The sequence below is a fragment of the Stegostoma tigrinum genome, chromosome 14 (assembly GCF_030684315.1).
Source record: "Stegostoma tigrinum isolate sSteTig4 chromosome 14, sSteTig4.hap1, whole genome shotgun sequence".
NCBI lineage: Eukaryota > Metazoa > Chordata > Chondrichthyes > Orectolobiformes > Stegostomatidae > Stegostoma > Stegostoma tigrinum.
Window position 1 is genome coordinate 75,356,372 of NC_081367.1, and position 14,221 is coordinate 75,370,592.

Below are 14,221 nucleotides of genomic sequence, written 5' to 3' on the forward strand. Positions count from 1 at the left end.
ATTATTGACAGTTTTCATAGCCATTGCAGTTTCCAGTGCCATTTCTTTATATAGCATAGTGAATCGCATTGGCTGAAGATTGGTTGTGATGCTGGGGACCTCTGAAGAAGGCCAAGATGGATCATCCAGTCAGCATTTCTGCCTGAAGATTGCTGTGAATGTTTAAGCCTTATCTCTTCCATTGATATGCTGGTCTATTCCATCTTTGAGGATAGTGATATTGGTGTTTCCAACCTCTGTGAACTGTTCAATTGTCCATCACCATTCACAATTGCATTTAACAGGACTGCAAAGCTTAGATCTGATCTGTTAGTTCTGGGGTCGCTTAGATCTGTCTGTCACACAAGTAGTCCTGTTTCGTCATTTCACCACGTTGACACATTCCATTTTTATGAATGCCTGGTGCTGCTCCTGGCATGCCTTCCTGCACTCTTCATTGAATCAGGGTTGATCTGACAATGGTTGAGTGGGGGTAATGCCAGGCCATGAGGTTACAGCTTGTGCTTGAGTACAATTCTGCTGCTGTTGATGGACTGCACTGCAGCATGGATGCCCAGTCTTGAGTTGCTAGATCTATGTGAAGTCTGCCCCATTTATTTCACAATATTACACAGTTCTGTGACTCTGCATTCAAAGAACTATGCACCTGCACCCCTAGGTCTCTGTTTGGCAACACTCCCCGGGGCCCTACAATTAACATTTAAGTCTGCCCTGGTTTGCCTCACCAAAATGCAACACCTCACATTTATCTAAATTATACTCCGTCTGCTACTCCTTGGCCCATAAGCGCATCTGATTAAGGAGCAGTTATTACCTGAGATAATCTTTGCTGTCCATCCCACTGCCTATTCTGGTGTCATTTGCAAACTTACTAACCATTACCAACTATATTCTGATCCAGAACCCAGCACTGATCCTTGTGGCACACCACAGGTCACGAGCCTCCAGACTGTAAAGCAACCCTCAACATCACCTACCTTCAAGCCAATTTGTCTGCACTTGGCTAGGTCCCCCAGATCCCATGATCTAACCTTACAACCAGTCTACCATTGCCACAACTTGTCAAATAATTTGCTGAATTCCATATGGCCAACGTCTACTGCTCTGCCATAATCAGTCATCTTTCTTACCTCTTCAAAAAACTCAGTCAAGTTATTAAGCCGCGGTTTCCCCTACACAAAGCCATGTTGCCTATCCCCAGTCAGTCCTTGCCTTTTATGGACAGTTTATTTTTGTGTTGCTAAATTTTCTTGATAAAGTTCTGATGGATTTTGTGAGAACTTTGCTACGTGAATGATATTTCCTTATAGGAAGTCTCATCTTTGCTGATGGCTGATATTTTGTGGCTGAAGTATGCAATAAGGATAATGAAATGATTTGTCAACCTTAAATTTACTTCACTAAATTTTAAAAGAAATTATCTGCCCTCCTGGCACATAGTATCAAGTTTGGAATGTGTCCACAGGTAAATTTCTTAAGTTAACAAAGTTGCTTGTGATTTGACCTTGGCAGCCTTGTTTTGCTTTCTGCATAAAGGATGAAACTGAGGGCCTGGAATCGTAAAGATGACAGCAATATGGTGACATTTGAGATATCACTTCAAGTAGGCAGTGAAACAGTTACTTAGCAACAAATATTTGGTTTCAAATTATTATGAAACATTTAGTGCAAATATTTTTGTGATTTCAAAAGTTGGGTTTGCACTTATCTTTTAGAGCGGGATCAATTAAGTCTGGTGGCACCACTCTACAGCGCCCTATCTGCTGTCGGCTCTCGAATCTTGTTCATTAACCTTCAGTTAGGTCCTGAAGAAAGGTCCCAACCTGAAACATTGACTTTCCTGTTCCTGTGAAGCTACCTGACCTGCTGTGTTCCTCCAGCTCAACGCTGCATTGACTCTGCTCCAGCATCTGCAGTTCTTACTATCTCTTTAGAAAAAACGTCTTTAGTTCTTGTAGCTTGTCCATTTATTATTAGCATGTTATTTAAAGATGTTTTTGCTTTCAGTCAAGTAATGTTTGTGGCTGTTAAAGGATATGATTTTTGTTGTTAAGGCTTTAGTTTCTCTATAATTCTGCATGAAACCCCAGAGTACATCTTCTACTTTCATGCGCTATCAGGTGATTCAGATGTTTGTGACTCTCCGGCTGTGTTTGTGATTTAATCCATGGTTAAAGAATGGTTACTTCAGAAAGATATTTGCAAGGCTGTTGATACCTCTGGAACTATTGCTACCACAAGCACTGTGATGCTGCCTTAAGCTGTGAAAGAAAATTGGGAAGGGGTCATTTAATGAAGGTGCCTTAGTGCTTCAATAGCAATATATTTTAAAGATGCTGCCTGAAACTGTACTGTCACTTTTCCCATTTTGTAATTTGAGCTTCCTGCCATTTTGTTGTCTGCGTTGCTTGTACTTTATTTGATTTTAAGGTCTTACTTCAAATTAATAATCTAAATTAGTAGCTGTATTGATCTAATTGCATTCCTGAGGTGTGATCCTCACCATCTAACGTAATATTACCTTTAATTTACTGTGTCCAGAGTTCTTAAGCTTATTCCTGCTTATTGATTTTCTTCTTCCATATGGAACTGAGATAAATGTAATGCGCATAGAGAGAGCTCTGTTTTGTTGCTCATTTGGAATATAGGCATCATCTGCAGACATGCGCAATACTTCACCTTATTCCTGTGACATCTTAACAACTACAAATGCAATGCTTTACGCACTAATAGTTGCCTCTTGAAATGGAGTAATGCTGACAGTGAAAAGATATTTCAGGAGTGCAGTGTGCATTTGCTTACTCACTAGAACTGACAGTAATTCTGTGATTGACAATATAATGCAGCAAAAAGCTGTGATGTTATCAAATTTGGTGAAGTGAGGCTGTTTGCCCATTGCAGGGTATAATGTCTAGTGGCTGCATTTGAAAGCTGATACATTGTGGCTTCTCAAATTTAGTCAACATTGTGACGAATCAATTCGTACTTAGATTTTTCAAACTTTTAACTTGTCCCTTTACTATTAAAATGTTATTTAAAGATATAATTTTTTGTTTTCATTCAAGTAATGTTTGTGGTTGATAGAGGATATGATGCAGTGAGTTGCTTCAGCACAGCAGGAAATTTGTGCCCCATTTCTGACCACAGTGGTTTTCACTTCACATCACAGTGCAGTCTGAAGAAACATTGGTGGGAGCAAGAAGTGGGCTTCATTGGTGTTTTTCTCACTCACTTGCTCATTATATTACGTGTGCATTTTTAAAAAAAAAGTTTGTTGAGAGAAGCAGAAGCTATTGTGTTCTTTGCCTATTTCATTGACAGAATCAGAAGGAGCTGATCACCGCAATAACGCATGCAACACTGTAATATCCTTCCGATCTAACCTAATGATCAATTTCCTTTCTGAAATGTGTTGCATCAGTTATGTTTGGATAATAGTACTTTTATCTATATTAGATACCTTCTGCTGGTCCTGGGCCTATTTCCCTCATAGCATCCTTAACCAATTGTCATTACTTATTTCGATTTACTGTAAATATCTAAAACTTGCATAAAGCATTGTGTAAACTGAGATTCAGCATTTAAACTGCTGATGAGATGGCTTCAGACTCTTTCCAGTGGTGCTGAAAATCATTTTGTTGAACTGTTAAATAGTTTCTACAAACAGGAAGGAATGATTAATGGTAGAAATATGCTAGGTATTTTTTCTTTCTCATCTCTTGATGTTAGTTAAAAAGACCAAGTGAGTTATAGAATCACTCAGCACAGAAACAGGCCGTTCGGTCCAACTAGTCTGTGCCAACCAAGTTTCCTAAACTAAACTAGTCCCACTTGCCTGTATTTTGCCCATATCCCTCCAAACCTTTCTTATTCATGTACTCATCCAAACATCTTTTAAATGTTGTAATTGTACCTGCACCTGCGTTCACCACTTCCTCTGACATTCATTCCACCCAAGTGCTGCTCTCTATTTTTTAGAAAAAAGTTGCTCCTCTTTTCATTTTTAATCTCTCTCCTCTCATTTTAAAAATATGCCCCCAGTTTTGAACTCCTCCGCCCTAGGGAAAAGACCCTTGCTATTCTCCTTATCTATGCCCCTCATGATTTTATAACCTCAATAAAATAATTCCTAAACTTCACATGCTCCAATGAAGTTATTTTTATAACTCAAACCCTCCATTCCTGGGAACAGCCTGCTACCTCTTTTCTGAACCCTCTCCAATTTAATAATATCCTTCCTACAGCAGGGTGACCAGAACTGGACACAGTATTCCAGGAGGGACCTCACCAACATCCTGTATGACCGCAACATGACATGCCAACTCCTATCCTCAATGGTCTGACCAATGAAGGTTATTGGGCCTTACCATTTGCTAGAAGAATGGAAGTACAACCAAAAAAAACTGCTATGTCTCTGATTCATTTTCAGTACAGTTTTAGTAGCTAGCCCATCTTTGTTCTTGCAAAGGAGCAGGCATGATTCCTCCATCAGTTTTTTTTAGCCATTTACCATCTGTTTTCTCTTCCCTTGTAGCCTTGAGTACACCTCCCTCGGTGCTGTCTCCTTTGCTGCCAGGCTCACGTGAGCCTTGCAAACCTGAAGGCAATTTTTTTTTCAGTTGCACTTTAAATATACAACCTCTACATGACATTGTTTATTTTATGCATAAAGGTTTACAAGGGTGTTGCTGGGGCCAGAGGGTTTGAGCTGTAGAGAGAGGCTGAATAGGCTGGGGCTATTTTCCTTGAAGTGACCTTCTAGAGCTTAAAAAGTCATGAGAGGCATGGATAGGGTTAATAACCAAGGTCTTTTTCTGAGGGTGGTGGATTGCAAGACTAGATGGCGTAGGTTTAAAATGAGAGGGAGATAGATTTAAAATGAACCTGAGGGGCAACTTTTTCATGCAGAGTGGAATTACAACATTGAAAAGGCATCTGGATGGGTACATGAATAGGAAGGGTTTAGAGGGATATGGGCCAAATGCTGGCAAACGGGACCAGATTAATTTAGGATATTTGGTCAGCATGGACGAGTTGGACCAAAGGGTCTGTTTCAATGCCCTACAACTCTGTGTCTATGATTACATGTGAAATAAATTAGGAGCCAAAAAACTACTGAAATTATTCTTATGTGGGACTGAAATTTCTTGCTGGTAAGATGTTTGTTTTCTAGTTTTCCACTTATGTGAATCTGGAGAATAACTAACTATTTTTGGCATAAAACTTTGTTAGACTCATGATATTATGTCTTGTACAGGAACAAAGTAAGTAGTTTAATCTCTTTAACCTATTCTTACATTTATTTAATTATGGCTGATTTGTATCCCACCTTGATTCCCTTTTTTCAAATAACCTTTTCTAATTTTAAAAAAAAGCCTCTTTCGGTTTTAAAATGTCGGTTTAATGTAGCCCGAGTGGTTTTGTGGGAGGAGTATGTACCATATTTCCACTCTCCTGAATAAGCCCTTCCTGACACTTCCCTTGACCTAATCTCTAACCAACCTGTTCAGAGATGTTATTACAACACCTGTGGAGCAGGTGGAACTAGAACCCAGCCCTCCTGGTTCAGAGGTACGTGTACAACTGCTGCACCGCATGAGATTGACAACACAGGCATCATTGATGATGAGCTGTCTCAGCACTGATAAACTCTCAATAATTTCTTCTTAAATGGTGCTGGATCATGGTGACAGTGGAAAAACTTTTCACTGTATTTTACTGCATTTCTAACTGTAAAGTACACATGACAATAAAAATTCTGCCTTCCTCCCATAATGTAGGATATGTAAATGTAGTCCTCAAAACACAAACTGTTCAGGTATAGTATGATTCTAATGTATTTTCACTGCACCTGCTCCAAATCCAACCTCACCCCTTCAGCAACGCAGTGAGCAGAAACCAACTTGTTATTATTGTAACTTCCCGTTCCCTTGAGATATAGGCCAGCATTGCATTAGCTTGTTTAGTCACACTTTGTACCTGCTTCGCTATCTTTGGTGATTTCTGTTCCTGGCTCCTAAATCTTTCTGGTCCTAGCTTGTCCTTTACAAACTGCTCTGATAATACTGATTGCCTGACCATGCACGTTCCCATATTGAACTATTGAACCTGTTTTGATTAATTTATCAATGTTGCTTGCCAATTTACTGCTGTAGCCTAAATAACTTATAAATAGCGCACAACTTAGTGTTGTCTTTCACATATAACTCTCTCTCTTTTCATTTACCTGAGTCATTAATAAATTAATCTCACAGGCCTAGAGGGGATGATGATGTGATAAGAAAAGAAACAAAGTACTTACCGAGAGAATGTGTGCTGCTGTCTGAAAGCAAAAAGGAGGCAAAAAAAAACTGACACATGCAAGTGAAAGAATAAAAACCTATTATTCTTTAACTTTTGCTAATGAGCATTTATTGACCTGAAATATTAACTCTGCTCTTTCACGACAGATGCCTGAGCTGCTGAGTATTCCCAGTTTTTAACCCTATCCTTTGTCTCCTACCTCCCAAAATTTTAGTTACCGTTGACAGTTGGCTCCAATTCTGTGTTGATTTCTAGTTTTCGTACTGGTGAAGGGTCGCTGGGCCCAAAACATTAACTCTGATTTCTGTTCACAGATGCTGCTACTACTGTTCAAATTTTCCAGTAATTTCTGTTTTGTTTCAGATTCCCAACATCTGCAGTTCATTCAGTTTTTCCTTATTGCCCCCTGCAATAAATAGCCTTCACTTTTGACCACTAGACACATATTGAGAATCCAAATGTAGTCAGTTCAACTTCTGATCAATAAATTTTAAAAATGAGCAACAGGCACACTAAACCATTCAAATTCGATGTGAATTGGCACGTCATATTTGTCTCCTTTAACTTTCTTATACAATTATTGCTGTATTGAATTCAGTGTGAGAATTTTTTTTTGATTAGTATGCTTCACTCCCATAGTAACTGAATAGTGGTTAATATTTAGTAAATATCCTCATGGAATATATTTACCTATGTGTATGTAAGGCAGTTTTTTTTTGCTAAAATTAGTGCATATGGTCAAAGTGGTGTCTTAGTAGTCGCGTGACTCAGCACTAATGTTAATTGGATAGATTGAAAGAGAACTGTTTGCAGGCAATGCTGAAGGGTTCTAGATATAAACTGTGATCCAGTCAAGCAAGTGTAAAAGCCTGAAGCCTGTGCTTCCCAATGACAATCATGACTACACTTCGGTGGTTGAAAATTGCCCTTCACCCACACCCCTTTGGGTGAGGGGTAGGAGACCTGTGGCAGTGGGGATTGTCATGGGGGTGGGGTAGGAAGCCAGTAACACTGAATTGGGCAGAATGGGGAGGGGTCATTATTTGGCAAGTGAGCAAAGTTCCTCCTTAGCAGTGCGACTCCCTCTGAGGGTATGTTCCCATCAGTTATCCCAATCACCATTTTCTTATGGTGTCGGAATCCGCTGTGCACAGATGTCAGAGGTCCAATGCAGAAGAAAACAGAATTTATAGCACTGGTGGGTATCTGAAACTCATTCCGCCAAAAGATGTGTGTTTGGAGAAACTCAGCAATTTTTGAGGGGAAGTGTCAAGGTGTCAACACCTGAATAAACAGGGACCCTCATGCATCTTAGTGATAATGTACCAGGAGGCCCAGGTTTGAATTGGAGGGAGATAAAACAAAAAGAATTGCAGATGCTGGAAATCTGAAACAAAAACAAATGTTTTTGGAGAAACTCAGCAGATCTGGCAGCATCTGAGGAGAGAAAGCAGGCTTGAATTTGGACTCAAAAAGCAAACTCTGCTTTCTCTCCACAGATGCTACCAGACCTGCTGTGTTTCTCCAGCAGTTTGTGCTTTTGTTTCCGAGTTAGTAGGAACGAGGAAGAGGGAGAATGCAAAGTGACTTGTGACAACAGGGTGAGGGTATTTGGGGGCTCCACAGCAGCCATTACAGTCTCCAAACTCAGAATTCGTTGATCCAAATTTTCAGCAGGCTATCCACCCAGTCCCAAAGCTCCTTCAAAAAAAATCACACTGGCACTGCAACCACGAGTTGGGAAGCTCTGTGCTAGGTTCTTTCTCCGTCATACCCAGAATAAATGGTTGCAGAATACTGCCACCTAGTGTAGTGCAAGTTGAAATGTTCAGAGGGAGAAACAAAATAATGAATAAGACCATAAGGCGTAGGTAGTGTCGAAAATATTGGGACTAATGTAAAGGCAGACAGTAAGTAAATAGTTTTGAGTGAGATTGGCTTGCCCCCTAAACAATGAACTGGGTACAAAGAATGAAAGTGACCAGGTTGTTTTCATGTCCAGTAAGTGGTTGATAGCAGCACAAATCACAAAGAAAACCCCTTTTCTGCCATTTTGCAGGAATAGTTTGGTGTTGAAAGAAAAAATGCATCAAGTGAATTGAAGCCAAATAATGAACTTTGATGTTTATCTTGTGACTAGAAATGAAAAAGGACACTAAGTGAATACTAAATGAGGTGTCAACCTGGTGAAGAGATATGGAATTTTTTCTTCAGTCATTAATGGGATGAGTGTGCTGCTGACCAGGCAGCATTTATTGCCCAGAGGGCGGTTAAAAGTCAGCCACACATTGCTGTGAGTCTGGAGTCACATGTAGGCCAGACCAGATAAGGATGGCAGTTTCCTTTCCTGAAGGACATTAATGAGCCAGATGGGTTTTTCCGACAATCAACAATGAATTTACGGGCATCATTAGACTCTTGAGATACTTTTTGAATTGAAATTCCACCATCTGCTGTGGCAGGTCCCCAGAACATCACATGAGTCTCTGGATGAACAGTCTGGCGATAATACCACAAGGCCATGGTCTCCCCTCTGGCAGGTGTCCTTTCCCTACAGTGAGGGGTTTCAAGACTTGGGGGCACATTTTTAACGTGAGAGGCGAAAGATTTAAAGACATGTTGTGGCTGTGGAGTCTGTAAGTAAGAGTACAGCCTTCTAGCTTTGTTAAACTGTACTGTGTTTGGTACTCCCTTTTTGTTCTCTTTTGAAACTGTTGAATGGAATACTGATAAGAAAGGGAAAAAAATGACTTGCATTTATGTAGCATTTTTCAAATTATAGCTGTATCCTGTTCTATTTAAATCAACTGGCAAAGTATTTCAAGTAACCACGTTAATGTATAAAGAAGGTGACTATTAATATGGAAAAATAAGGATGTGAAATCAGAAAATTTTGGTTGTGTGGAGGTGAACTTGGATGTATTTGAACATTTTCTTTTGAAGCCTTCAACACTTGTGTGGTGCACTGATATTCAGCTAACTTAATTGCACTGCGGTATTTTTCATGACTTGCATGGCTTATTTTGCATTCAAGTTAAAAAGATAACTTTGGTTACAGCGCGTTTTATCTTGAGGGTGGAGCTGAATAAGGTTTCAAGTGTGGTCCTTGCACCTGTTTGCACTGTAAGATGATGAATCAAACCACATCTGTGTACTGTCAAAAATTGTACAGTAATTTAGAAAAGAAAACTGTCTTGCAGTCAGTCAACATCAATCAATCCAGTTAACTTCCTTCAGAGTTGCTGTTGTCTGTAAGGGGTCCGAGTTTGTAGCTAACAATGTAATCGTAGGAACAAGAGTAGGCCATTCAGCCCCTCAAACCTGTTCCATCTTTCAGTGAGATCATTGTCTCATCTGAGGCCTAACCCCATATTTGCATTTAAGTAATTAACTGTGGCCTTCAACCCATGTCACTTAATACCCTTCACCAAAATGTTTCTTTTCCAGATTTAAAATTAATAACTAATCTAGCATCCACTGCCATTTGTGGAAGAGAATTCCAAACATCTACCATCCTTGGTGTGCAGAACACTAGATAACATGAAAGCAGTCTTATTGAGCAATTCCTTTTAGATATCAAAAAGTGACCTATGAAAGAAGAAATATGAACATTATTATTCTGTTGACGTTTGTTTTCTTTGTTGTGTTCCTCGTAAACATATAGGGAACTTGAAAGTTTAAAAGACCAGCAGACTTTTTTTCTTGATCGCTGCATGTTGTATAAATTCATTGAGCTGCTTTGTTTCAGCATGTAATTTTGTTTGCAAAGTCTGAAGGCTGTGAGTATTTTAAGGCTTTTCTCTTTAGAACGACAAAGAATGAGAGGTGACATGATCGAGGTATAGATGGAGTGGATAGTCAGAGACTTTCCTAGGGTGCAGGTAGCTATTACGAGGGGGCATAGTTTTAAAGTGAGTGGAGGTAGATATCAGGGAGATGTCAGAGATAGGTTCTTTACTCAGAGTAGTCGGGGTGTGGAAAACATTGCCGGAGAGGGTAGTGTATTCAGCCTCGTTAGGGCATTTATGCAGCTATTAGATAGGCATATGGTTGATAGTATAAGGTAGGGGTGGAGATTAGATAGACCATCGGTTTCGGGTAAAAGTTCAGCACAACATCGTGGACCTGTACTGTTCCATGTTCTCCATCAGCTCAAAAATTGTCAAACTAACTTTGTAATGTAAACAGGAAACAAAAGCGCCAATTTCAGTTAAGAAACAACATGATTTACAATTTACGGAGAAACATATTATTCAAAAGTCCAAGTTGTAACAAGGTATCGATGCTCTAGATTTTCCAGCTTTTTAAAGATGTTGCACCATGCTGATGATTCATTTTCCTGAGTTATACTTATTGGAAGCATATAATGATTTTAGATAACCTGAAAGTTGTGGTAGAGTATGAGACCTGTTGAGCAAAGGGGATTCATCAGTTTTTCTGAAAAGCTATTTAACCTTCTACATTCGTTGTTTGGGTTTCCCAGTATTACTTTACAATTGTTTTGGGTTTCCATATTTAAAAAAATACAGCAACATAGTATGAAACTCTATGAAGAGTAGCAGTTTCAAGCATAAGTTCTGCTCCACAAGTTGAATGTAGACTGCTACTCAAACATGCTGTGGAAGGTATTGTTCCTGTTGAGGTGACAAAACATTCAACATGGTCTATAAGACATAACAACTACATAAGATTGTAACAGAGTGCCACCATATTAAGAAATATTTCAAAAATTATCAGTAAGTAAAATGGCAGCTCATAGACACAGAGTTTATAGGCGGAGAGGTGAAGGCCAGATCCTTTGATATCTCCGACCTCCACTCCTCTGCCTATAAACTCTGTATCTGTGTGCTTTCCTCTCACTGCACCTGACTAAGGACCTGTGCTGTGAAAGCTTGTGGTTTCAAATAAACCTATTGGATTATAACCTAGTGTCGTGTGATTTTTGACTTTGTCCACTCCAGTCCAACATAAGCATCTCCATATGTAAAATGATCATGGCAGAGCCAGTTGGCAGCGAAAGCAAAAATTAGACCTTTAAGCATCCGATGTAGCCTAGTATTTTTGAACAAAAAAGAATTCCTGATAAAATGAGACTGGACTGAATTTTTAAAATTATTTCTATCAGTAGAACTTGAAAAGTTATCGGTTCAGAAGTGTTACAGCACAGTAACAGACCAATTGCCCAACAGGTTCATGACAGTGTTTATTCTTCACATGAGCCTCCTTCCACCTTTTTCCTTTAACCCTACCAGTGACACTTTCAATTCCTTTCGCTCCCTGTACTTATATAGCTTCTCCTTGAGTCTGTCTGTGCAGTTTATCTCAGGTACTCCTTGTGATGTAGCAGTCCAAATTCTAAATTATTCTCTGGGTAAGGAGGTTTATCCTGATGTGTTTTTTGTGATTTATAGGTCACTATATTACATTGATGTCCGGAGACAAGATCTGCTTTTACACTATCAAAGATTGTCAGAATCAATTCCATAGTCTTTCCTTTTCTTACGAAAAGATGCCCAGCTATTTGTGTTAAGATGTGTAAATGCACTTACGAGCATTTGATGATCAGATGGATAAACAATGTTGAGGATGCACACTAACTTTAATAAAAAGAATTAAATTCTAACATTTTTCTTGTACTGTAATGAATGCATATTGTTGTAATTTTGAGGATTGCTATTATCATGCACCACCTCAAAAGCCTCACCTGGAATCCTTGTATATTTGTAACCTTTCTCAAACTGCCCTTTGCTTTCCAAGTCCTTGAGCACATCACAGTCATGGCTGCTTTTCTTGCACCTTGCTGATCAGATATTTATGTTCACTAGTACTGCACTACTTGTAATCAAACAAAAGCAAAACTTTTCACTCTAATTTTTAGCTCCACTGAAAATATTCACCTGTTGGAAGACAATTGGCCAGGTTTGGGTTTCGTGGAGAAAGGGTGCAATCAGCTCTTCAGACTGAGCCGGAAGAAGTTAGGTTATTTGATATCAAGCATGTTCTAACAGTTATGTTTGAGCATGGACCAACAGAGACAAGAAATAGGTAGAGAGAAAATCATCTCCTCTGCAGTGTGCAGATGGCAAGCTCCTGTAATACTATCAATTGTTGACTATCTTATACTTTTGGAAAAATGCCTGAAGAATGTTTGTTTATTTCTGAAAAGATTTAACAATAAGACTAAGTTAATATATCATAAGCTTTTTGCTCTTTTTTTTCCCCACTCAGGGTAATTGAATGCCAAGGACTTCCTCTTGTAAGTGGACAAAGTGGTGATCCCTATGCCTCTGTTTCTCTGGTTGGCCCTTCTAGGTACAGTGTTGTTTCTAAAATTATATTCTAAAGTTGCAATGAGAAATTATGTTGTGTCTACACATCGAGTGATGCAATTGCATTTCCCTGAACTGGGAAAAGAGCTTCAAAGGAAAAGTTGCCCATTTGCTGCCCAAAAGAAGTTTTTGATGCAGGTGTGGTTCCCTGTGATGCGATAAGATCTGGATTATTTTTCTTCCTGTATTGAATTTTTATTTTCATCAGGTGTGTGATGTGGGAAAGAGAGAACATTTACTTTGAAGTAATTTTTTACAGTTGTGAATTGAAAGCCTCATGTATTTCAAATTAAGAGAACTATAGTAATCAGCTCAAATATTGAATAAGTTTTCATTTTGTTATTATTTGTTAAAGGATGTGGGCATTTCTGGCTCATTTATAGCTCCTTCCCCCAACTTTTTAGTTTGAAGCTTTTTCCACAGCTCTAGTTATGCAATTCACCAGGACTCTGGCCCCAGCATGATTCAAGTGGAGCCTGTCCCATTAGAACGTCTCCTCCTTCCCCAGCACTGTTGCCAATACTCCAGTGTTTCTCCTACACTGATCTTTGATCCACAGAAGAAATTGCAAACAACACCCATTAGCACTTTTTCTGAATCCTTTAAACGCACAATTGGCTGGCAGTATGCTGGAACCTTTTTGAAGGGGTAACCAAACGGACTCCATCTGGCCCTTGGACCTAGGAATGGATTAGGAAGCGATCAGTGTGCTTCTCTGCTGTTTTCCTGGCAACCTGGTTCCATGCTTTCATGCCTTCCATTACAGGGCCCATGAGCGTCAACCTTGGGTCTAATCAGGATACTTCATGAAATCTGGAAGTACCAACACTGGAGTTTAATTTTAGAGCATATTCCTTATTAAGACTTTAGTGTAAAAATGTCTCTGTACTCGTTTTGTTAGGCTGGATCAAAAAAGGACCAAAGTAAAGAAGAAAACCAGCAACCCACAGTTTGATGAAACGTTCTATTTTGAAGTAAGTGAAAGAGGAGGCAGCATACATTATTCTTCCTTTATTGATGGAATTAACAGCTATGAATGTATGTAACATCTGAATTGAGAGCACTATAATAGACTTGGATTAATTTCTAATGTGGTTCATTGAATCATTCTAGGTAACAAGGAATAGCAGTTACACTAGGAAATCTCATTTTCAAGTTGAAGAGGAAAATATTGAAAAACTGGAAATCAGGTAAATGAAGAACTGAATATATACAAATGAGAGCTACCAGAAAGCTGCTGAAAAATGTAATCCAAATGGTTCAAATTGGAATTTGGAATTATGTGGTCCATTTCAGATTATAACTTGCTGCCAAAATAACAATGATGCCTGTGTTTGCCACCATTAATTCTGTGCAGCATATACAACAAGTTCAAATAAGGAACAACTACAGAGTTAAATACAAATATTTTTTGTCACCCAAGTTACGTTGTGAAAACCATTGTGAAAAACTTTATGACACCGTATTGCTGTGAAGGATATGATGGAAGTTAGTAGTTAGTCATTCTGACAATGAAAGTGTAGAATCCCATTTCTTCAGTTTGTGAATTTTTTTAGGAGATTTTAAAATATGCCAAACCTTTTCAAAGA

General features: G+C 39.0%; 1 protein-coding gene across 4 annotated transcripts in view; it reads left to right on the forward strand.

Annotated features, from left to right (window-relative positions):
- The window catches only part of rasa2 (RAS p21 protein activator 2), a 189,509-nt gene that overhangs the window by 111,023 nt on the left and 64,265 nt on the right, over positions 1–14,221 (forward strand). For all 4 annotated transcript variants that reach the window (XM_048541904.2, XM_048541905.2, XM_048541906.2 and 1 more), the window contains 3 exons: positions 12,532–12,615; positions 13,534–13,606; positions 13,746–13,822. In XM_048541904.2, the coding sequence (XP_048397861.1) occupies positions 12,532–12,615; positions 13,534–13,606; positions 13,746–13,822 (234 nt within the window). The remainder of the gene's footprint in view (positions 1–12,531; positions 12,616–13,533; positions 13,607–13,745; positions 13,823–14,221) is intronic.